Source organism: Nyctibius grandis, chromosome 5 (assembly GCF_013368605.1).
Source record: "Nyctibius grandis isolate bNycGra1 chromosome 5, bNycGra1.pri, whole genome shotgun sequence".
Lineage (NCBI taxonomy): Eukaryota > Metazoa > Chordata > Aves > Nyctibiiformes > Nyctibiidae > Nyctibius > Nyctibius grandis.
In genome coordinates, this window is record NC_090662.1 from 68,222,496 (window position 1) to 68,246,061 (window position 23,566).

At 45.9% G+C, this 23,566-nt stretch overlaps 1 protein-coding gene across 2 annotated transcripts in view; it reads left to right on the top strand.

The window, feature by feature from the left end:
- Window positions 1–21,829: 21,829 nt before the first annotated feature.
- AGK (acylglycerol kinase) overlaps window positions 21,830–23,566 on the top strand; it is a 39,050-nt gene continuing 37,313 nt past the window's right edge. For both annotated transcript variants that reach the window (XM_068400727.1, XM_068400728.1), the window contains exon 1: window positions 21,830–22,014. In XM_068400727.1, the coding sequence (XP_068256828.1) occupies window positions 21,905–22,014 (110 nt within the window). In that variant the 5' untranslated portion in view covers window positions 21,830–21,904. The remainder of the gene's footprint in view (window positions 22,015–23,566) is intronic.

Consider the following 23,566-nt stretch of genomic DNA (forward strand, 5'->3'; position numbering starts at 1 on the left):
CTCCCTCTCTATGAGAGGAATAGGGACAGTCCTGGGATGTGAGAGTCTCAAACGTTGCTCTTTTAGCTGTCAGCCCACTGTGTCGCACAAGGGTTTTGCAGACTTTTCCGAGTTTTACTGTCAAAGGAAGCCTCCTTTTAAAAGGGATAAAGTCAGTGTGCAACACCACGTGGGAGGAGGCTCTGATGAGTGACTCTGTCCCAGTTTATCTTTCTTTCCCGTTCTTTACATCAGCCCTGCGTGTCCAGCGATGCACACTCTCCTCCCTGCTGGGCTGACTTTGCCAAGGGTGTAGTTTGCCAAGAGGGGCCTGCCCAGCCCCTCTTCCCCATGCCGCGCTTGGATTATCTTCTTGGATAATTTTCCACTTACTCTTAAAAAAACTGTCTCACCTCCTAATGAAAGCCATAACCACTCATGTGGCCCTGAAGCAGGGAGCGAATGCACAGCCTCCCATGGGACAGCAGCGATGCCTGGCACCGGGGCGATCCTAGGGGGTAGGCAGAAGGACGGGTGCAGCTCACATGGCCGTCTCACACCAGAGTGCTGAAGTGTCACCTTGCCTTGCGAGCTCCCACCGTGCTGCTCATGAACCGCTCGACCAGTTCAGAGCGGTGGGTCTGACTCCTCGCTGTCTCGCACTTGTGCCATCACACGCTCCTATAGCAAATACATGCAGGCATGGCGAAACATGCCTGTGTGAAGGCACTAGCGTTTTGCACAAGGGTCAGTGAGAAATCAGACTCACTGGACTCTCCTCCATCCACAGTAGATGCATCTCATGCAGATATTTGATCTTTAGGATTTCTTCCGCCACAAGTAATATTTGCCCTAGCCATGAGCTATCACACTGGCCAAAAGTTTTTGGAGGGTTCCCCTTCCTTCACTCCCTCATTAAGTCCTTTTTTCCTTCAGAAAAAGCATCTTTTTGCTCAGAAGAAATGAAACAACTCCCATAACCATCCTTTGGTGATGACAAAAGTTGCAATCACCGCTGTCTCTAACTGACAGTTTGGGAGGCTTAGGATAATAATTCACTTAAATGCTTGTGAATTGAAGTATGTCAGCACTTTTCTAGGACATTCCCAAGTAAAATAATATGACTGGTACAAGACATTTGTCATGTGGATGCATCTTGGCCAGATGTTTATGTTTCCTCTAAGTGCAGTACACCCGTATCAAAGCTGGATTAGAAAAGACATAGAATGCCACAATACTCAGGCATATTCAGAGAAATGCTTCAATACGTTGCATTTATCTGGCATATTTTCGCTTCAGAAAATTTTACGAGTCACACCAGACCTGTCTGAGGCAGGTAGATATTACAGCCATTTTAGAGACAGGAAGCCAAAAGCCTGGGAAAAGACCTTATGTTTAGTGGTTTGATGCCCCCTTGCAACTTCCACTAGCTGCAAGTGGAGCCTTCTGTTTTCAGCACTTTTGAAAATCCAGACTGTAGCTGGTTTATCCAAATCCGCAGTGGATGTCAATGTGAAAGCCAGGATTAGGACACTCAGGATCCTGACTTCATCAGAGCACTGCTACAAAGCTTTGATCCCACAAAGCACATAAGCACTTGCCTAATTTCAAGCGTGCATGTCCCATTAATGAAGCTACTGCCATGTTTAAAGCTAGGCACATGCCTAATTGCTTTGTTAGATTGGGAACTACATTAAAATATATTAAAGTTTAGCATATTTTGAAAATCCAAAAATGTGTCCATTTCTGATTATGTGAAGGATATTTGAACTATGTATGCAGCCACGCAACCAAGTGGAGCACTTTTTAGCCAATCCACGCAGAGTTTAATGAGTTTTGGGTAGTAACATCCAGCTGTTAGAAGTAATCGAGGGTGGCACGTCCTGTGAGGTTTGTACTTCTGTGTGCTGCAAGAGGCAAAGTGGTTCCTGTGGCCATTGGTGCTAACAATACATCAACAACAAACGACTATTGCGCTAGGTCGCTCTGGTTAAGGTGTGAAGGTCGTGGCTAATTTCACAAGTAATGTGACATCTTATCAAGTGTGTTGTACTTTCCATTTCCTCTTGTAATCTGTTGCAGAAGAGGTGAACAGACGTTGTTTAAATATGAAACAAACCCAAACTTCATGTTCCGTTACTCCAAGGTGCTAATCTGCAGACACACGGGTGTTTGTGTACGTGCATCTGTGTTTGCAGGACCATGGTTCTGAAGGATCATTTTAGTGGCAGGTCGAGATCAGGTATCTAACAGGGGGAATGAACAAACCCCTGTAACTTTGAAAGACAAAAGTCACAGAAAGCATCACAGGACTTTGCCGAAAAACTGGCTACATCTTACAATTTTCCTTTTGCTTTGGTTTTGTTTGGTTTTGGTTTTATCCAGATTGGCACAGAATACTGTATTTCCATCGATTAAAATCTTGTCTGGTAACTAACTAAAGAACTTGTTCATGGAAAATTAAAAAATAAATAAGTAAAATGTCAATTGTGGAATGTAAACTGATTAAACAAATAAAAAAAATCATGTTGTGTGTTTTAAGTGGCTGTGTCTGCTTGTGTCAGGAGTGGGGCTGGACACCTCTCACCACCTCCATCCCCAGCTGAAGGATGAAGGACAAAGAGCAGAACTGTAAGGTGGCCTCTGAGCTATGGGGTATTGGGAATGCTCTTTTAAAACCACTAATAATAATGATGACATGGCTTCTGATCAGAAACGCTGTATAACACATTACAAACACAACCAGTATCTCAACTGACTATTTATGAGGAGGATTTTCTGCCTGTTATAGAAGGGATGGATTCCTGCTGGAGCTTTGGGAACTGCATGTAGTCTAACACCATTAATCCCTTTTGGAGCCACTTAACATGTAGAAGTCTATGAATGGACTGAAATGTATAGAGACATCGCAGTAGTTTGGCCCCCACCTTTCCCCAGTAAATAAACAAACAAAACGGAATATGAAATACAGTCTTTTGGGGTTTTCAGTGCTCAGCTGGAAAGGTGTCGGGAAAGCTGGCAGGCACAACGCTGCACTGATATTAGTGTTTCCTCGTTGCACTTGTGTCCTCAGGCCAACAATAATGAATCAGACATACATTTTCTATACAGCTTTGAGTGTGCAACTAGAGTCAGATTGCAGGTGTCCCAGGTTGAACACACAAAGAGCAGGGTACTCATAACAAAAGTAAAGGTATAATAACTACCACGAATGTATACCAAGACTTTTGGAGGAATGGACAAAAGTGCTCTCAACTGTCCTAGCAGAGGAAAAGCAAAAGAGCAGATCAAACAGAAAAATATAATTTTTTAATTTTTTGATCAATAAGTTTTCAATTAATTAACATAGAACTAAATTATTACCAAAAATGCAGGCAAGATGTTTTTAACATGTGATTATTTTGTCAAGTATGGTATTAAATACGGAAGTTGTCTGCATGGGCTATTTTTACCTGATTTAGCAGTTATCCATCAAGACCTGACAGTCAAATATAAAGAGGCACCTAAAATGTCCTGCCAGGTGGCACATTTTTCTAGTTCTTCCTGAGCTGAATGTTTTTTTAGGAAAAGACTTTGGGTTGTAGCGACAAAAACCAATCTCCTGCAGTTCTCAGGATGGAGTCTTTCCTGCCTCCAAAGAGGTGCTGTCCAAAATATCAACTGCAGTAAAGAACCAAATGAAGGGTCTAAATGGAGGAGCATAAAAGGGAATTATCCGTCAAAACCCTCATCGGTACAAGGATAAATTCCTCAGCCTCTTCCCTGTCACTAAATGCTGAGGAAGTGAGAAACCTCGGTGATATACTAAACTCAGAACTCAGAGGATGTGCCTATTTTTGCCACATTTCGAGTGAAATCACTTGCATTACCAGGGCTTATGACCTGCCTGCTCCTGTGAATAAAGCCTGCAGGGCAAAGCAGAGGGCAGGAGGGGGAAAGAGCTGGCTGGGGGGTGCAGAAGCTGGCAACCCCCTCAAGGCAAGCGAAGGGAGTGAAGGCTATACAGTGGCCTGTTTGGTACCGTGCAGGATTAAAACCCTTTTGATTAGAAGTCTCCTCTTCTTGCCTACTCCTGCCCATGCCCCCAGGCACAGCCGCCCACCCAGCTATCTGCATCTGCTCACTGCAACTTCTCTGGTTAGCAACAAATGCTGGTGGTATGGGCTGCTCGGGTCTTTGCTCTCTGCCATCAGCAGAGGCAACGTGATTCATCGGTGCTAAAAATGGAAGTCTGCAGAGCTCATTTTTGTGGCAGGGGAGAAAGCAGGTGCCCTCTCTCATGGCAGTGGCAGCAGGGGAAGCCCGGTAGCGTGGCTGCAGGGGCAGAGGGCTCAGCTGCTTAGTGCTTGTACGGGGAAGGGGGTAGAAGAATGTGAACCAAAGCAGCCAGCTGCTCCTTGAAGGCTGAGCTAGAGATGCCACCGCAGAAGTGCCTGCACTGCAGAAAGAAAGTGACCTGACTTCGGGAAAGATTTGTGCATGAAATGCCAGGTTTGCATTAGCCATGTGAGGGCTGAATTTTAACCCCGCGGTGCACTGTTGCTCCCTGCAGTGTCCAGGCCACCCAGCCCTGCTGCTGCAGGCTCCGTGGTGCTTCAGAGGCTGCTGCTCACTTCTTGGGGTCCTGCTCTGTGGCACGAGGGAAGATGCCAGGCAGTGTTGTAGCACCGCAAGTAGCACCGCACAGGAGCCTGCGATCCAGCTAGACAAAGCTGACAGCCAGCAAGAGGAGGGAAGATTCATTAAGTGTAGTTCGTCACAGAAGAAACAGAGAACAGAGGGATTTGAATAACTCAGCATCACACAAGCTGCCCATGGTGGAGCAGGGGCTTGCTGTGCCCATCTTAGGCTGCCTCAGTCGGGAAGGCAAGGGATGAAGCTGCCTCACTCAGACTCTGTCTCCCCACCGCACCAGGTGCCCACATTCGGCATCTGGCAGTTTGGGCAGTGTAGCAGGAGTGGTCACCTCTCGTGGTCCAACTGCTGCTTCGAGTTAGCACCATCACCTTCAAAGACACCTTCGTCTATTCAAGACATCACCTGGTTGTGAAGGGAAGTAACTACTGACTTAGGAAGGGAAGTAGTGAATATTCTGAGAATTAGGTTTAGAAGAGAGAAATCTACCCATCGGCTTCCTCTGCAACACAGTGGGGTCTTGGCAGGTCAAACGGAGGGATGGGAGCAATATCTCCAGTTCTTCAGATCAGTGAAGTCCCTTGCTCCGCCCCTGAGCAGCACCCCAAAGCGCAGCTTTCCCTTTGCTTTGGGGTATCTGCTAATGTTTTGTGCCCACACAGGAGCAAGGACCTTCTCACTGAAATGCAACCGCTCTGTTTCACAGACAGGATAATCTCAGTGTGACCTTTCTTGTCAGAAGCGCATGATAACTGCAGCAGACTGGGGCTGCATGGGGTGAGGATGCTGGTAATGAAATGCTTTCATAGCTCGACACTCATTATTCCGTGACATTATCGGGCACTTCCCCAGGGGCCCTCTAAAGAGTCACAGCTGAGCTCTTTTCCTGCAGAGACCAAAACCAGACCACCTAACAAGCTACATTTACTAAGATTTTCGCTCCCTCCTTGCTCAGGGGGAGTGTGGTCTTGTTCATTTGCATCAGACAGAAGTGGCAGAACTACGCCAGCTCAGTTATGAATTTATCAGCCTGCTCACCCACGCCAAACAAAGCAGTCAGCCCGTCCCCAGCCAGGAGCAGCAGAGACTGCTGCCACCACATGGCTCACCACGCAGGACCCATGCTGCTCTGAGGTCCCCAGCACACCTCAGCCACCCTCTCTGCTACCCTGCATCTGCTGTTGACTTGCAAAGGTTGATCACTGACCACTTCTTTGTAAAAAACTGCACTTTCCCCTTGATTGCTCAGTTCCCTGCTATTTCTTCCCATTCTCAGATAACCCCTTGGTCTTCTCAGTTCTGAAATTCAAAGTGGCCATCACTGGCAGTGAGGACCTCACATGGAGCTGGCTGCTCAGAGTGAAGCCTGTGTTGGCCGTGATAGCAAAGCCCTCTGACAGAGCTCAGCTCTTTACCAGGAAATGAGCTGCTGGCCCAAGGGCTTGCCCAGCGGCATCAGAGCTGTACTGCCAGCAGATACAGCCGGAGAGAGATCACAGACTGTAAGCTTTGGGCCATCATCTCCCCCTTACTCGTCTCCCTGGAGACAACCCCTTCAGTCAAAGGTGGTGGTGGGTATTAGGGGAGGTATTAAACAGAAGAACTGGAGGCACTGGGGATCTTGCTTTGGCTTTCACTAACTGTTCACAGCGATGCTCAAAATGCATGCCAGGAACATAAAGGGAGGAATAAACCCTGCCATAAGGAGCACATGATTTGGAAAAACAGAGGCAGCCAAAGGGTGAGAGAAGGGAATAAAACACACAGGCGAAGCCTTCATAGCAACAGTTGACACTTGGAGTTGGGCATGTACGTTTGAAACCACTGCACACAGGAAGCCACTTAGTACTTCAATGCCTTCAGATGGCTAAATAAACTTATTTAAATTAAAGTGAGTGTACACATGCACCCTCAACTGGAAGGTAAAATACAAAACAAAACTGAGTATCCTTCTTTGCAGCAAGGCAGATTTCCTCCTTTTCTGTTGTGTTTTCTTACAAGCTTCCTGCAAATCTGGCAGAGAAAAGGAGGCTGAGAGTGAAACAAGTTGCTCTGTGAATTGAACAAAGCCTCGACTTTTCAGTTGCACATTTTGGGGTGTCTCTGACAGGCTGCAGTTTCTGCTTCATTTAACCTAGCTCATTCCCTTTGGGAACTCTGTACCCACCATGTTTGCGGCAAGAAACACCGTGTGCTGAGGTTTATAAGGAGCTTTCAAACAGAACAGGTGACTTCTGAGTCCTCCCTTCCTTCCCTTCTGTCAGATGGGGATTCATGCCTTACCTTGCACTTCTCATCTCTTCCCAGCTACTGCAATTCACAATTAGAAATCTAAATATTTTTGAGGCTTCTAATGCTCCATCAAACTCATTTGCAAGTAGTCAGCAGATTCAATAGTTGATGGGGAGAGATGGGCAGACGTGAAGTGACAGAATCTTCATTTCCTTAGGAAACCAGGCTAAAAATATGTTCAGAGTTCAGCTTTTTCCATGAAGATGCACGGGTTCCCGGGAGGCCCAGCCAGTCAGCGGACGCAGGTGGCAGCAGCACCTCTGTGTCCTGGGCAACACCTTTGCCCATTGCAGCTGTCATTGCTCTTCCTGCCAAAGGTGTGTTGTGTTGGCTCTTCCTTTCAGCTGGGAGCCTCCGCGGTCATTGAAATCTTTGCTCTGGGTCTGAGCCCTGAAGAGGAGCCTGCCAGGGAGGATGATATGGAAACATTCATGGTCGGAGAGGTTATCCACATTGTCTGAGGCAGGATCTGAATGCTCCCAAGCTGAGCCTGGCAAGTTGAAACATATATGCAGAGAGGGGAAGGTGCCCTGAGGGAAGTTATGTCTCAGGATGGGCAGTCAGACAGGCTTTCCTCCCTCCTTTAGCTGTAACAGCGCTGTCCTGAACGGCCTTGCAGGAAACCTTGCAACCCACCTGCCTGCCTTGCTTTGCCCACCAGTAAGCAGGGATGGAGGCTAACATCTACTAGAGCTTATTGTGAAGGCTACTAAAGTAGTGCTGCTACAAGTGTTGCCAGGTGTCATAATCCCAGTCTGTACAAAACAGTCCCAGAGCTGCCTTTTTGCCATTTTGCTAGCAACAACAAATTAATTTTCACCATCCTTGCGTCTTCTCTGCAGAGCTAGATCTGAGTCGCACATTTATTAGTAACACACTCATCTATTCTTGAACACAGAGCATGATCCTGAGGCCCGGGGGCTTGCAGGGCTCGGTAACGGGGGTGCAGGGGGTCGTGCACCCGGTTCACTGCCCGGCATTCGTGGGGAGAGGGGAGAAGGTGGAGGGGAGCAGTGCTCTACCCCCAGGCAGTGCCGAGGTGGCTGCCAGCACTTGGCCTCCAGGCAGTTTTCTCAGCCGACACTGTGGATGGCTCTTGGTTGTCCTGTCAGACCTTTGCTGACAAGTACTTAAATTGGACGAGTTCATCCCATAAATTTTAAGGAAGAAGCGAGAGGACAGAAGAATGAAAAAGCAATGTATTTTTCTTTTAGCATCTCTCTTTTTCTCATTTTCTCCTGAAGTGTCAGCACCTTAAATAAAAAGCCTTTCACTGCCCCACTGATGCCTGCATCCCGTCACAAACGGCGCACGCTGCTGCAAACAGGCCAAGGTCTCAGCTAGCCAGCTCTGCCCTCAAGGGTGTCACCTCTGTGCAGAGCCCTTCATTCTCCTTCCTCTCTCATTTCTCCTTTGCTGTCACATTCACTCCTTCCAGCTGGGAAAACACTCACCTTTTGCTTGCAGAGATCAGAGGAGGTTGAGGACAAACCCTGCTTCCGAGGCCTGCTGTTTAGCTTCCATCTCACCAAGAGAATGGCCAGGAGGAACCACGTTACTGATTTCCAGTTTCTCACAGTTCGTTTCCAACCTTGCGAACCAGACTGAGAGCTGGCAAGGTATGGCTCTGTCTCTGCTTTTCCCGCAGCCCCGAGGACAGCTGGTGAGAAAGGGATCTCCTATAAATTCTGCTTCCTGGGGAGCCCCCGTTAAGCAGTGTGAGGGTGCTGGAGATCAGAAACTCCTCTCAGAAAATGAAACATTTCTCCTCCTCAGCAGCTCCAGAGAGAGCAAGGGTACCCTGTCACCAGGCAGGAGGAGGATGAAACGGGGTCCTGAGTGGGACCTGCAGCCAGGCAGAGCACTGAGCTGACAGGTCACTCCTGACCACATAGCAAACGCCAACCCAAGGGCACTCATTTGTTTTTTTTTTTAAGTTGTTTGCATTTTTGCATCTCCTGACTGAGCCCAGACAGCATCGCAACACAGCAAATGCTGGCAATGTGCAACGCAGGACATGAGTTATGGGGGAGCTGGGCAGAGGTAAAGCTTCGACCTCTTGTTCCTTCTCATATACTGGAAGACTTGCATCACTTCTAACAACATCGTGGGAGCCCCTGTGGCCTAGGACCCCCCTTGTTTCTGCTGAAACTGGCTGCAAACATCATCTGTGATGTGTTTCTCCATAGGAACATAGTCATAGCCAAGCGTAGCCCTGACAGGAGGGTCACACAACGTGAATGGGAAAAGGACGAGAGATTTACAGGCAGTTATACCAGCAGGGGTGGGATATTATCCTCCGACTTCCCATTTTACTCTTTCTTGATGGATCCAAGAGAGTTCTGTGTTTTTAAAAACCCTTATTTGTTATCCCTTTGCCCACTCCACTGAAAAATGTAACTGGGTACCTCTATACATCTATTATATTTGCAGTAGTAATACTGAATTATTGAGATAAAGGCAAACTTGCATATTAAAACAAAAAGGGATTTCAATTATTTGGAAGAATACAAAGTAGAAAGGAGTAGGGCCAGCACAAAAAGGCAGTGACAAGTAACCTCTCCCAAGTCCAAACCAAATCTAGGCACCTCTCTCTGCCTTGGCTCTCTCTCACACAGTAATTTTCATATACACACACACACATACATACCATACCATCCCCTCATTCATTTAATGGGGCCTTCTTTACTTCGGGGAGTGGATTTCTTTTTTAGCCATTTGGCTGAGCATACCAAAGAGGTCACAAACCCATCTGTGATACTCAGGAAAAAAAAATTCCCAGGCCAGAATGAACATTAAGTATAAGAGTGGAGTTGATAAAAATAGTGAAGTTGGATGAGGATATTTTTGATATACCCAGAGAGGAAGCAGTCATAAATGTTCCCATCAGGTGTGCAATGTACCCATAAAATGTTCTAAATATATGTTCATGCATTTGCAGCTGAAAAAAAACCCCACTTATATTTGTCAGCAATTATTTTACCAGTGAGACAAATGATGATCTGTTGTTGGACTAGACAGTACGGATCAAAGCTAGGGATGGGAATTGTTTTGATACATGTTCAAGTGGCTCTGTGCAGGTGTAACAGAGCTAAATATAACCTGGCACAGCTGATAGGCAGCAACAGCTTGAAAATGTAGCTGTCTGCTCTTCGTGAACACATTTCCATTTACTTACATGACCTGAGGATCAGGCCCCAAATCTCCTAAATATGGATGTCTCAGAACTCCTCTGTGGTTTTTCTTCGCTCAGTGCAACATCAGGAGCTGCTACATGTCAAGAAGAAAGTGATGGCTTCCTAGTCCCATGCAAGACCATCCAGTATGTCACCTGGAAGCATCTGATGTACCCAAGAGATGCTGGATCACTGTCACAGAGTTCAGCTTCACCGTGTCTATGGCAGCCCCCCGGGGCTGGCCTGTGCAGGGACTGGTGTTTACCATGGGAATCCAGCAATGTTGCCTCTGCTGAGAGGTCTCCCCACTCACAAGGGGAGGGATCTGCAACCATTTCTGGTCCTGACTGTGCCATTTTGTGGTAACCAGGTGTCCTGGTTTCATTGGGATTTTGTTTCAGTTTGTGACCAGCCATGGTGATCAAGGACCTCAGCAGTTAAATGCAGGGCAGCTGACCCAGGCTGGCCCACAGGTGTATGCTATAGCAATAACATGAAGTTCACTATAAAAGGGAGGGCTTGCTGGGGAGAGGTGGGGTTGTTTTTGCTCTACTTTGTTCTAGCTTCATTCTTCCTTGTTTTTGGTGATTGTTATTCCTGGAGAAACTTGGAAGTGCTCTATAGATAAGTATAATTTTGTGTGTTTTGTTTTGTTATTGGTTTCTTTATTTTATTAAATCTGTTTAACTTGTAACCCATGAGTCTCCTTCCTTTTCCCAATTCCCTTCCTTGGTCAGAGAAGGGACATTGGGTGATAGAAAAACTGTTTAGAAAAACTGTTTATTGTTTAGCCCTGGGTGTGGGCTAAATTAAGATACCAGGTCACATTAAATGGCCAGACTCTAGAAAAGAATGCTGTAATCAAAATGGCATTTTCTTGAGCTATTTAAACCTTTCTCAGAAAATTATGGGAAAAAATGTATGAGAACAATCTGCTCCAGAATTATCCATCACTAATTGTGAGATTCAAACTTAATTTGATTGCTGTGATTATATGTATTTTTATTGTCCTCTGTTTGCTTAATGAATGTTGCAATTGTAGTAATAAGATTATTGGTAATATGAAACAGATTTGCAGAATGATGAGAAGATAATTAGATGATACCTTGAGGGTGATTTCTGTTTAAGACACAGTAACTATGTCATGGAGTAAATAAACTTGGCAAGGGAAGATATCAATGGCTATTAACCTAAGACACAATTATTCCCAAATTACCAGTATGCACATTTCATTATGGTGAAATACCTGGTGACTGACGCTGAGTCCAGGCTCCCCTATCCACTTGTGAGGCTGTGGAACAAAGCCTTGCCCAGAGTGTGAGTGAGCAAGCAGCTGTGGTTCCCCACAGCCCAGGTGGAGGTGGGACCCAGCACCCACACCTGAGATGACCCAATGTATTTACGGGATTCACGCTGCCCTGGCAGACAAGTCCAAACAATCAAACTATGCCCAGCTTTCCAGAGCTCTGTCTTATGTCTTGTCCAGCTCCTGTCCCCCTTATGTAACAGCAACAAAAGCCTGACAGCACAGTGGTGACAGGGATGCTTTGCTATCAAAGCTGTAGTCTTAAGACCATGTCTCCCTTTCTAAATTGATGCTTAGCACCATTTCAGGATCAGCATTAGTGCAAGGAATCTGCTGCTGCTTGGATCTGCAATGCCGGCTTGGGACAAAGCAGTAGTCTAGCCATAAACCTGCAGATCCTGCAGCTGCCCATCTCTCCTGGACAAACTAGACCCATTGCCCTCTTCCTCCCACCTTTCTTGGATTTGGAGATGATCACATAACTAACCATGGGCTGAAGGTGACAATCTCCAGTGAATACACAGCTGCTTGTGTCTCACCATTTTCTTAAAGCGATGGCAACTAGTATGCATACACACAAGCAGATACACAGCTCTGCAGCTTGCCCTCCATCATCCAAATGAACCATCTAAACTCCCTGCATATTTAGTATACATGGTGAGTTTTACCAGCTTCCACAGTGTCTCTGATGGTCTGTGGAATATTTTCCTGGCTCTTTGCTTAGATTTTTCAGTCCCTGAAGGACCTTCACACATCCATTTTGATCCTAACTAATGGGAGTTTCTACATGATTTTTAATAGTAATTCTGCTAATAAAGTTATTTATTTTCTCCATGGTCTCACCCTCAGCTGTATCTCTGGCAATCACAGTCCATCTTTTGTCCAAAGTAGGCAGACATAGTTGGTCAGTTGTTTTTCTAAGATCATTAAACACAAAACCTAATTCTAAGCTGCACCTACTGCATTTGCACACAGGTAGCTGGGAGTGGGTGTTGGCCCCCAAAGCGCCTGCCAGCTGTGCATTTAACTGCAAACAGCAATTCCCAGGAGGAATGGTTTGAGAGTGACATGGCCAATTTCAGCAAACGCTGTTTTCTGTGAATTAAAGCCAAAATCTCTTTATTTACTAGTACACACTGATATCATGTTTTGTTGATGTCTGTGGTGCAAAGTCATTGTTTTGCAGCTTTGAGTACAGCTTTGCAGCACCACTAATAGTGTCCTTGGAGAAATAAGTGCATAACTTAACTCTTGTGCTGTGAACCGTTGGAACAGAGTCCCCTAATGAACCCTTTCACTTTCTCAGGCTCTGTATTAATATTGACACTGCCCATCCATTAAACATCACCATGAAGCAGTGCTCCAGGTGTTTGCTGCAAGCAGCTAGATTAGGGGCAAACGTCTCTATGTTACCGACCTTCCCAATGAATCTTTACGCATTTGCCTCACCTATGTGGACAAATCTTTCTCTGTCATCTCACCCATGATCTACTTGTTTGACTTTTTATGTTGATGTCAATTATTCATACATTATTTGCATTATCTAGAATTTTCCGCTTTGCTTAGCTTTGTCCTGGCAGTTCTGGCACTAGAAGATACTGTGCTTTGTCCCCACACAAAGGAATGTGATGATACTATTCTATCATCCTCTGTCCGATGACCCTATTAACATCCCCTCTTTGCCTCTGATTTAAGGGTATCTTTCCTAAAAACAAGAATTGCAGGGAGGAGGTGGTAGCATGAGGCTAAGGAAAGGAGACTCTTCCAGGTCTGCTCTGTATTCAGTTGAAATCTTTTCTGGGTCACTATCACAAATTATGACTTTTCCCATATATTTCCCATTTATTTTCCAGTTTTGTTCACAAAATTCTTTGTGCTTAATAAGCTTATCACTGTCCATTCTGGTTTCCATATTTACTTTCTGCTATGCATGACTCTCTTACAAGTTTCTTCTAAAAGTATTTCTGGCAACACATGTGCTTTCATACAGCAGTTAAAAAAGAAATGTCCTATTTACTTCCAGTCAGGCCATTTCATCTTTGGCTGCTGCATTGTCCATTTTTTCTGTATAATTTTCATCTAAGCAAGTGGTGCTGTCGTTGTTTTCTTTACCCAGTCTGTATATTCCTTCTGTTGGTATTCACACGTTTTTGTAAGGCGATGTAATAGCTTGTATTCCTTGCATCTTTCGTCACATAATGGGCATGATCCCAACTTACATTATCTGCTACAGTGTGCATAAATCCATAAACTGTTTTACATGTTTGACATTCTCCTCTTTTCTATGACTTGGGATTCTCCACTTCTCTGTAACATCAGAGCCCTGGCCATCCTCTGCAAGACTCACTCTGGACCAAGTGATTTCTGTCTCTTGGCAAAGTTTATCTTGGCTGTTAATTCTCAATTGTAAATCTCCTGTTAGCAGTGTAACTAACTGCTTCATTTTTTCACTCATGGTATTTCCTCAATTTACTTTACTCCAGATACCTTACGGAATTCAGTACTTAAATTACTTTTCCCATCTGTTCTTAAAAAGGGAAAGCAAGAAAACAAAGCAAGCAAAGATGTCATGTAAATGGAGTCAATAACGCCAGTGCATTTGAAGAGTACGGCTAAAAAGTAGTGGCTAGTAACTGTGGCTCAAACCGCTTTCATTTAACATAAAATACAAGGCTGTTCTAATCTAGCCTAGTCAAGTCCCAGAGTCTTACATTGCTCTCAGCATCTTCTTAAAATAGATCCTTAAAGCCGCACATTAAGTGAAAAGAATGTCTAAACGGCACAAAAAGCAAAGCCAGTCTTTGAACTGACACCAGATCACAATGTGATAAGAATTGAAAGCAAATACACTGTATGCAATGAAAGAAACTACATGGAATTCAAAAGTAATGTCCATGTTATAATTAGCATGTCAATTAATAACAAGAGCATAACAACAACAATTTTTAAAACCACATCACTGAGTAACTCTCTGGAAGATAAATGCAATGTAAAACTGTACAAAAACCAAAGTAGCCACAGAACTTGTTGAAATACATTTGCTACAGAGTTTATACAGAAAACGTGTTTGGAAGAACTCTCAAATATCTTCCAAAACCTAAGGAAATGGAATATATGACAGGATCTGTAAGTGCAACAACTTTTTTCTCAAGGGAAGAGTAAAGAGATGACCTTTGAAATAGTTGAAAGCTGGGAGACTATGAAAAAGCAGAATATCAGATTTTATTCTAATTTAACTAATTAAAAATCAAAGTATAGTTATGGATTCACTAACACCTGAAAACATCAGGAACTTTATTTCACAGACCAATGAAATGGCCAGTAACAATTCATAAACAAAGGTCGTTCTCAGTATTAGATGTGGGATATATCCTTCAGTGGGGACTGAACCAGACCAATTTATAGTAACTCAGTGGCATTATACTTTCCCTAAGTGGCCATATTTTGTGCTCCAGAATCCAAGACAAATTCATCTTCTAGCTTCTACAAAGGCAGAGATATTTTGCTGGTGAAGAGGAATGGGAGTGGTTCGTCATTACAGTGATGGATTTTCTCAGCCCGCCTTTGCCTGCGACTGATTCTGTTGTTCCCCCGACTCCACCTACAGACAAGGATAAAACAACTTGCCGTCACAGAGCACTGCCACTGACTTTGGAAGAAGTGAAACTTTGAGCAAACACAGTAATGTGCTGGGTATGCAATCTAAGATGTCAGCCAGATGTGTTCAGTGGGCTGTGGTGATGCACACAATTGAGTCAAACCAAAGTGAAAATAGAAGCATTTAATAGGAAACCAACTGGGAATCTCTTTTTCCTTCACACTGTGGCTGTTGCTCTTTGATTACAATTGCCCAAGGCCCCACTCCATCTGGTCCATAGATTAGGATGTCACTGCCTCAGTGAAAAATGAATCATTGCTACAGATGTATTAGTAGTTTTCAGGAGCTCTTCTGAATATAAGATCATCTGTCTCTAGGATGTAACCTGGATGGTATGTAGCAGCAGCTGGATTTTAAGGTAGGTGATATCTTAATGTAAACATAGGCAAGTAGTATGTAACATCACCTTTCTGGATGCACTGGAATCAAGAAACAGTATAAAAGCCTTAATTTCTTACCTTCTCTCTTATTCAGCTGTATAACAGGGATGAATGGAGAGAATATGAATTGACTTTTTTTTTTTTAAATTAAACAATGAGCATTAATCTCTGCCAGAAGCAAAATTCCTGAGTAGAGATTCTCACAGTTTAAATCACCCACTCTGAGTTTGTCTGCAGAACTGAAAATACCTGCTTGCAGACTTAAGTCCAGGAGAGGTTAGACGTTGCTGGATGATGGCTACATCCCTTCCAAAAGGATGCTGCTTAGAGAGGTATGCACATCCCTTCCTGTATCGCACTATTTTCTGTGCATAGTCCCTTAATATGTAGCAGCACCATGGTAACAGGATCAGCTCAGAGATTACTGACCTTAGGCTGGGTCGCCAGAACTTTCTTAAGGGTAGGAACCCAAACCAGTAACAAAACTGATGTCCTCAGTGTAGCTCTCGCTGAGACCTTCACTGAAAAGCACAGTGTAGAGCAGCTGGTATTAGCACAGGAGCTGCTACAGATTTTTCTGTGGGGGGTTATGCTGCAGGGTGAATGGATAAATCCCAGTCCCGGAGGACTGTCCTTGTTCCTTCATTTGGAGCAGACCCAGAGGAGATCTAACTGGTGCTGGGAACGACGTAATACCTCTGGCCAGCTCTGAGACCACAAGCTTAGAGAAATTTTTCCTAGTGTCCTGCTACATTTAAAGCTTAGTGTCCAGGGCTGCTCACTCAAATGCCTTAGTGGCACCTGCATTTACTGAATCCAAATAGGTTGGGAGTGAGTGCAGAGCCTTCTGAAATATGTCTCTGCTAAAGCAACAAGTTCCCGACAAGATTGCCACGGAGCAATTTAATGGGTTTCTGCTGCTGTTCAAAAGCTGTGAATATCTCTATTCATTCCCTTGGAAAAAAGGTTAATAAACTCTGAGAATCAGGGAATATTTCTGTGTAATAGTTCGGTTTTGGGAAGAGGGGGCAGGGTGTAAAAGTGGTGGTTTTTGCTGTAGAAATATGCTAGGCACGTTCCTGAATTTCCTTCTAGGGACGATGAAGCTCATGTCGTGTTCTGCTTACAGATGAGACAAGGAAGAATGTGGAAGAGAAGGAAGGGGAGAGATCATTCTCATGCAGAGTTTCTGTGAGTTACCCAACCAAAAACCCTGCCAGTGTGATTCAGATCTTTCTCCAAGCCAGTGGAGCCAGCACTGACTGCAGACATGACTACCCTGGGGACTCATACCTCCAGGCAGAGCTGGAAATGAGAGCAAGAGAATCCATCATGAACTTTCTCTGCTCTCCCAGGCAGGAACTTTCTCTGATTAGTTTCAGTGGCTGAAGCACTCCTCTCTCTTACACAGGACGATGGCCTGGGGTGGAAACGAGGACGATCTGGGACATGGGGTGGAAGAACAGCTTCGTGCCCTGGACAGAAAACCTGGAGTACAGAAGCAGAGACACACTGACTGGGAAGCCCACCAGAAATTTCAGCTAGCACAGGAACACCCCCAGACAGTGAGAGAAGGAGCTCTCTCTTTCTGCAGCCCACCCTGTGCCCACAGCTTATGGGGAGAGAAAAGCTGGAGGTAGATGTGCCTGCAAGGCTGGAGCTCCCATCCCACCACCCGATCTGAAGAGACAATCAGTCGGTCCTGCTCTCATCCACCAAGGAAAAGGGCTCTTCCCCACCTTAAATCATGCTCGGTGTTCAGGTGTTGTGAAATTAAAGCAAAGCAAATTATAACCTCCCTTGCTGGGCCAGAGGCATGGAGACATTTGGAGTCTGGTGTTTTTCTCATCAGCTGCACAAAAGCTTGAAGGTTGTGCGCAGATGCTCTCCCCTGTCACTCTGGCCACAGTGATATTAATCAGTGATATTAATGCAAAAAGTGGGGAGGGGGCAGACTACAATCAGAAACAACGCTACCTTGGTCTGGCAGGAAAACGGACTTACATTGCTGTGGCAAACACGCAGCTCCTACAGAGCAATAAATTTGGTCTCTTTGTAATACAAGCAGCTAGTTGCATTTTACTTGTAAGGAAGCATATGAAGATATACAATCACCATGATGGCAGGAGACGTGGTTGACAGCACTGCTATTTGATACCCTCAGCCCATCCTTAGCTGAGTCAGGAATGACAGAATGACTACACTGGGAACTGGGGATGTCCCTTTCTTTTATGCACACATAGGCACATATCCCTCATGTTACCATCATGCAAAAACTCTCTTCTGCCCTTGTACAGTGCTGATGTGGAACATACTGGAGATGTAGGATGGGGTCATCCTGTTCAGCCATATGAGGATTACCTATAGACCACATGGCTAGAATTAGCTTTCAGACCACAAATTTGAGTAAAGCCCCACTGGTACTAAGTGGTGGCTGTGAACAGACTTCTGTTCCTGATTTCCACGGTCCCACTCAAAACTACATACCAAGTGATGAAACCAATGACTTCAGTAAAATGATTACATATGTTCAATCCCTTTCCCAAATGATCATGAGTGAAAAAGAGCAACCCAGATGAGTTAGCTGAGGTGAGGACTTGAGGACAGATTGTGCAGGACAGAAAAGATGACTAAATCATTCTCTGTCCTTGTCAATTTTAGGGCATTGCCAAGTAGTAGAGAAAAATCTCTCTACTGTTTCACTCGTATTCTCGGGCTAAGAAGAGAACTGAGATGGTCAAGCATGTGACTTTCCTAAAGTTACAAACAAATATGACCCTGAAGCATGGTCATGTATCTGAGGCTTCTGCTGCTAACAGGCTTGGCACTGATGGTAGAGACAGGATGATAGAAAAATTGCTCTTCAAAAATGGGTCAGACATGAGTAACCGGGATGAGGCACTCATCTTCACAAACAACTTGTGTGATAATTTTAGGTGACACATCCCCAGTCAAGTATTAGAGTAGCAGAGCAACTCTTTCTTACACAAACCATCTAGTGACCATAAGAAAACAAAACACATATTCCAGTCTCCTCTGAACATTTTTTTTTTAAAGAGGTAGCAGTCATTTTACTTGGCCTAAAAAATGACTACAGTATATAATCTAGAGTTTGTTAGAGATCAATCCTTCATCCTCTAATTTTCCATTGCACACATACTCTAATATCTACTTCTATTAATTTGACATGCAGAAAACTAGGAGAGCTAAAAGGGAAGTACCTGGTACATGCAGCAGCACAGCAGGTGTGATCTACCTTGAGGGTGATCAGACGGCCACAGCCAAAAACTAGGACATACGTGTTTGCCAGGAGGGATTTCGGAATGGACACTGCATCCTAAGTAAAGCCAGGTAATAAGACAAGTGCACAATCTGTTGTTGTTGCCTGCAGTGTTTCCTTCTTCTAAGGGCAGTTCTCTTCGAAAAGCCCCATCTCAAGATCATCAGCCAGAATTCTTAGATAATGTCACACGATTCCAGAATGGCTGAGGTGGGACAGGACCTCTGAAGCTCGTCCAGTCCAGCCACCTTGCTCAGAGCAGGGTCAAGTCCCTGTGCTAGGGATGTTGAAAGACAACTAGTATTTGAGCTAAAATTTCTCATTTATACTAACTCTGGTGTTTCATGCATATGTACTCAGGAAAATTTCCATTCAGCCATCTTAGAGATATTCAGGTCTTTCATACATTTAAGCATTTTTCTGACTGCTGCAAACACGTATTGGCATACTAAAGAGGCTTTATTTTAAAAATTCAAGCTTGTTTTGGAAGCATCATTAATAAACACAACTGTACTCAGTAGACTTGGTTGTGAAATAGGAAGTTACAGATGCTTGTAAATTATTTGTGGCACCTCATGAGAATTATTAATTTCAAAAGTATTTATCAGCATGCAATCTTTTCATAAGCTAAGGAAAGCAGGATAAGAGTACTGGTATTTGCTATCATTGCTGTTAGCAGTTGGCCACACCACTTGAATCCTCACAAAAAGTAGGACAACACCAAAAAAAAAAAAGTAGGACATTTAATCACTCCACACCACCTGGAACACTCAGCAGCGCATCAAGCACATGTACTCAGCACACTGAGATGCGCTGGACAGACGAACCTGGAATATTTAAGTGGGAAGCGATGGCTACTGGATGAGGGTGTGCCTGAAATATTCATCAGGAGCTGATCATTTAATGTTTTTCTTAGAAAAACAAATCCCAAGTCTTCTGCTCTACAAAGTGAAGGGAGAAGAAAACCCAAAACACAGTAGGGAAACTAATCCATAGGGTTTAATCTGCTTTCTTACCACTAACAGCAGAGTGTCTTCTGGACGGTCTTCTGCATCAGTTTGATTCTTGCAGAACAGACTTTTACACACCGAGAATCCCAAATTTGGCTTTGAGCAGCCCCCTTATGTTACTACTCACATCCCATCCAGACATCATTAAGCAGAGGGATCTGGGGAAGCTTTTTTCACAAAAAGCCATTTTATTGACTTTGACATTCTTGTAAATGTTCAGATTTTGCTGAAAATGGTGTTTTGCAAGAGGGGAAAAAAAATTTCTGTCCAGCGTTATGTTCATTATCCTGACCTGCTGGTCCCTGCCAGACTGCATCCCTGTTGTCCTGAGTCTGCAAGCCCAGGTCCCTTTCAAGAGGCAGGCAGTGGTCCACATAAGCAGCATTGCTTCTTCACACCACTTATTTAGCCAATGGTTCATTGTGAATGGCTCGACATCTCTCTTCCTTTCTCATAGGACAGGGTCTCTTTGAATATTAGCCACGCATGCCTCCACTCAGCACTTCTTTGAAATCTCTGAGGCTGTTCATCATCTTTCAGGAGTCAAGGGAAGCCATGGCCTGAGTTAACGCTAGAAGGGGCCACCACCACTGGATCGTCCCAAAGCTTTTCCCATCATGAGGTCAGGTCTTGCCACTTGATTGTGTGTCCGCCTTTCCCTGGCAGGACATTGGTGCTGTTCACGGCTGTATGGCATCCTTGCGAGGGTGGTCTGCTCTCCATACATGGCTGGAGACATTTCTCTTGGTGAACGTGGTCATCCTGTTGGTGGGGCTTAAAGAGCAAACCCCAGGTACTTCCTAGCCAACTTTTCTTCCAGATGAACCTCCAGAAATATTTTCTGGTTGTTTTTTGGGGGGGGCAGCTTGGATATTTCTATCAGTGTGAAAAAAACACCTATTCATTTTTGTCCTTTGCTACACAGAAAGTCTCCTGCTCCCCTTCCTCCTGGTGGTGTCTGGGGCTTGCTCCCCAGAGTCCATGTCTGTGGGACACCCTATGGGCTGAAGGATGACCACACAGTGAGGCTGTGAGGGCCGGGACATGGGTGGGTGTGAAAACCTTTTTCCTTGGGATATTTTTTTATTTTTTAAATTGAGGTAGGGTGCCTGGACCACATCGGGGGGCACACGAGGCCCAAGGCGGGGGCACAGTAATGATACCAGACGGTTTAGTAAAAGTAAGCCTCAAAGTAGGCCCTAAAAGGCCTGTTCTGTAACCTTTAGACAGAATCAACCTTCCTTGCAGCAATTTTCCTTTCAGCTAAAATAACTGTACGTTCTGAAGCTAACGGCATGTTTTGAAGACAGTGTCTGCTTCTGGGACTGATAACAGAGTTATGGTCATCACTGATTCTTGCTTGCGCTTAGTCTTAGAGAATCCAAGGTCTCTGTTAAATTCCTCACTAATTACAAAGAAGGGCCAGAGATAAGCAAGACTGTGAACAACACCTTTGTAGTGTCTTAAATGACTTGATTCATAGCTCTGGCACCAGGAGTAGAGATAAATCCTGTAAGAACCAGAACAGGATCTTCTCCTTGGAGCCACCTGCATGTGTCAAGAGAAAGGCCCTGACCACGCTTGCGCAGAAGTGGGGTCATACAGTGGATGGCATCAGTATGGGGAGGGGGTATGACCACTAGAGACCCCTACAGCCCACCCAATACCCCTTCCCCAATTTAGTACGCACGCACAGACAATTACATAATATATTAGCATATGCATAAGTTTCTTGGAATAGGTGGGCTTTACTCGGAGTTGTATGAATATGCATTTTTCTATAATGTATATAATGAGTGTGCTTTTGTCCCTCGGTGTGCATGCTAGGAGGAGAGATCCCCCATGCACCCAGTGCTGCAATAAACCAATGTCGGCTTTCTAAGCTATCATTTGGGTTAGAGACTTTTCTTGGTTACCATTTTCTGGTAACAATAACACGGATGGGGCATGAGATCTCAGCCCCAGGCTCGATGCACAGGGGGAGAAGGTTGACCAAAACGAGCACAGCGGGGCCGCCCGGCCTCCCCTCCCCGCGGGCCCGGGAGGGCGCCGCTGCGCGGAACGCCGGTGCCGGGGGACCGGTTTCCAGCCGAGCCGAGCCGAGCCGGGCTGGGCTGGGCGGCGGGGGCGGTGGCGTGTCGGTTCCCGCCGGCCCATCGTGAGGGGTGGCCGGTGTGTGCTGGGCGGCATGGCCGGGGCGGTGAAAGTGCTGACGGCCCTGAGGAATCACTGGAAGAAAACCACGTTCGGGGTCTGCCTGCTGAGCTGGGGCGGCAGCTGGCTCTACGGGAGGCACTGGTAACTGCCGGCTGGGGGGGCGGGAGAGCGGGGCCGCCGCCGCGGCACTGTGCCCGTGAGCCTCCGCAAGCGGCCGGCCCCGGGCGGTGAGGGCATCGCCGCCGTGTTCGCCCCGGGTGCCCGGGCCTCCCGCCCGCTCCCTAAGGCGAGCTCCCCTCGCGGCTGTTAAATCGGGGGTGTCCCCTCGAAGGGGCTCCGGCGCCCTGGGGGGTGGGTGTCCCTCACCCTCCGCCAGCCGTGAGCTTAGGAAGGCTCAGGGCCTTTTTGTGACTTCCCACCTTGGCCTTGTTGTAAGTTCGGGGCTAGTTCAGGCGGTAGTTTTAAACAGGAGTGTTGTCAGGGTGGCTTGAATCGTTTTGGGGCCTGTTGGAGAGGAGAAAGATTTCTCTCTTCTAACTTAAAAAAAATGCCGTCAGCCAAGTGTGTGCCATCGGCTTGCGTGCTTTTAACCAATATGATAAAGACGTATTGGGATTGAGTGCGCCCTCAGCAAGTTTGCCGACGACACCAAGCTGTGTGGTGCGGTCGACACGCTGGAGGGAAGGGATGCCATCCAGAGGGACCTTGACAGGCTTGAGAGCTGGGCCTGTGCAAACCGCATGAAGTTCAACAAGGCCAAGTGCAAGGTCCTGCATGTGGGTTGGGGCAATCCCAAGCACAAATACAGGCTGGGCGGAGAATGGATTGAGAGCAGCCCTGAGGAGAAGGACTTGCGGGTGATGGTTGACGAGAAGCTCAACATGAGCCGGCAGTGAGTGCTTGCAGCCCAGAAGCCCAGTCGTATCCTGGGCTGCATCAAAAGCAGCGTGGCCAGCAGGTGCCAGGAGGTGATTCTGCCCCTTTACTCTGCTCTCATGAGATCCCACCTGCAGTATTGCATCCAGCTCTGGGGCCCCCAACATAAGAAGGACATGGAGCTGTTGGAACAAGTCCAGAGGAGGGCCACAAAGACGATCAGAGGGCTGGAGCACCTCTCCTATAAAGACAGGCTGAGAGAGTTGGGGCTTTTCAGCCTGGAGAAGAGAAGGCTCCAGGGAGACCTTCTAGCAGCCTTACAGTACTTGAAGGGGGCCTACAGGAAAGCGGGAGAGGGGCTTTTTACAAGGGCAAGCAGTGACAGGACGAGGGGGAATGGTTTTAAACTGAAAGAGGGTAGATTTAGATTAGATATTAGGAAGAAATTATTTACTGTGAGGGTGGCGAGACACATCGCAACACTTCACAGGTTGCCCAGAGAAGTTGTGGATGTCCCCTCCCTGGCAGTGTTCAAGGCGAGGCTGGATGGGGCTTTGAGCAACCTGGTCTAGTGGAAGGTGTCTCTGCCTGTGGCAGGGGGGTTGGAACTAGATGATCTTTAAGGTCCCTTCCAACCCAAACCATTCTATGAATGAAACCAAGGGCCCTACACCTGCAAATGGTGCCACTGGTACCGGGCTGACGGGCAGCCACCTCCATGCGCAGAAGGCGGCCATCACAGCATGGTAGTCATGTGCCCATGGGCTTTCCCACCTCCTTTTTTCCTTTTAACGGTGCCATACACCTCGTGAAAGAT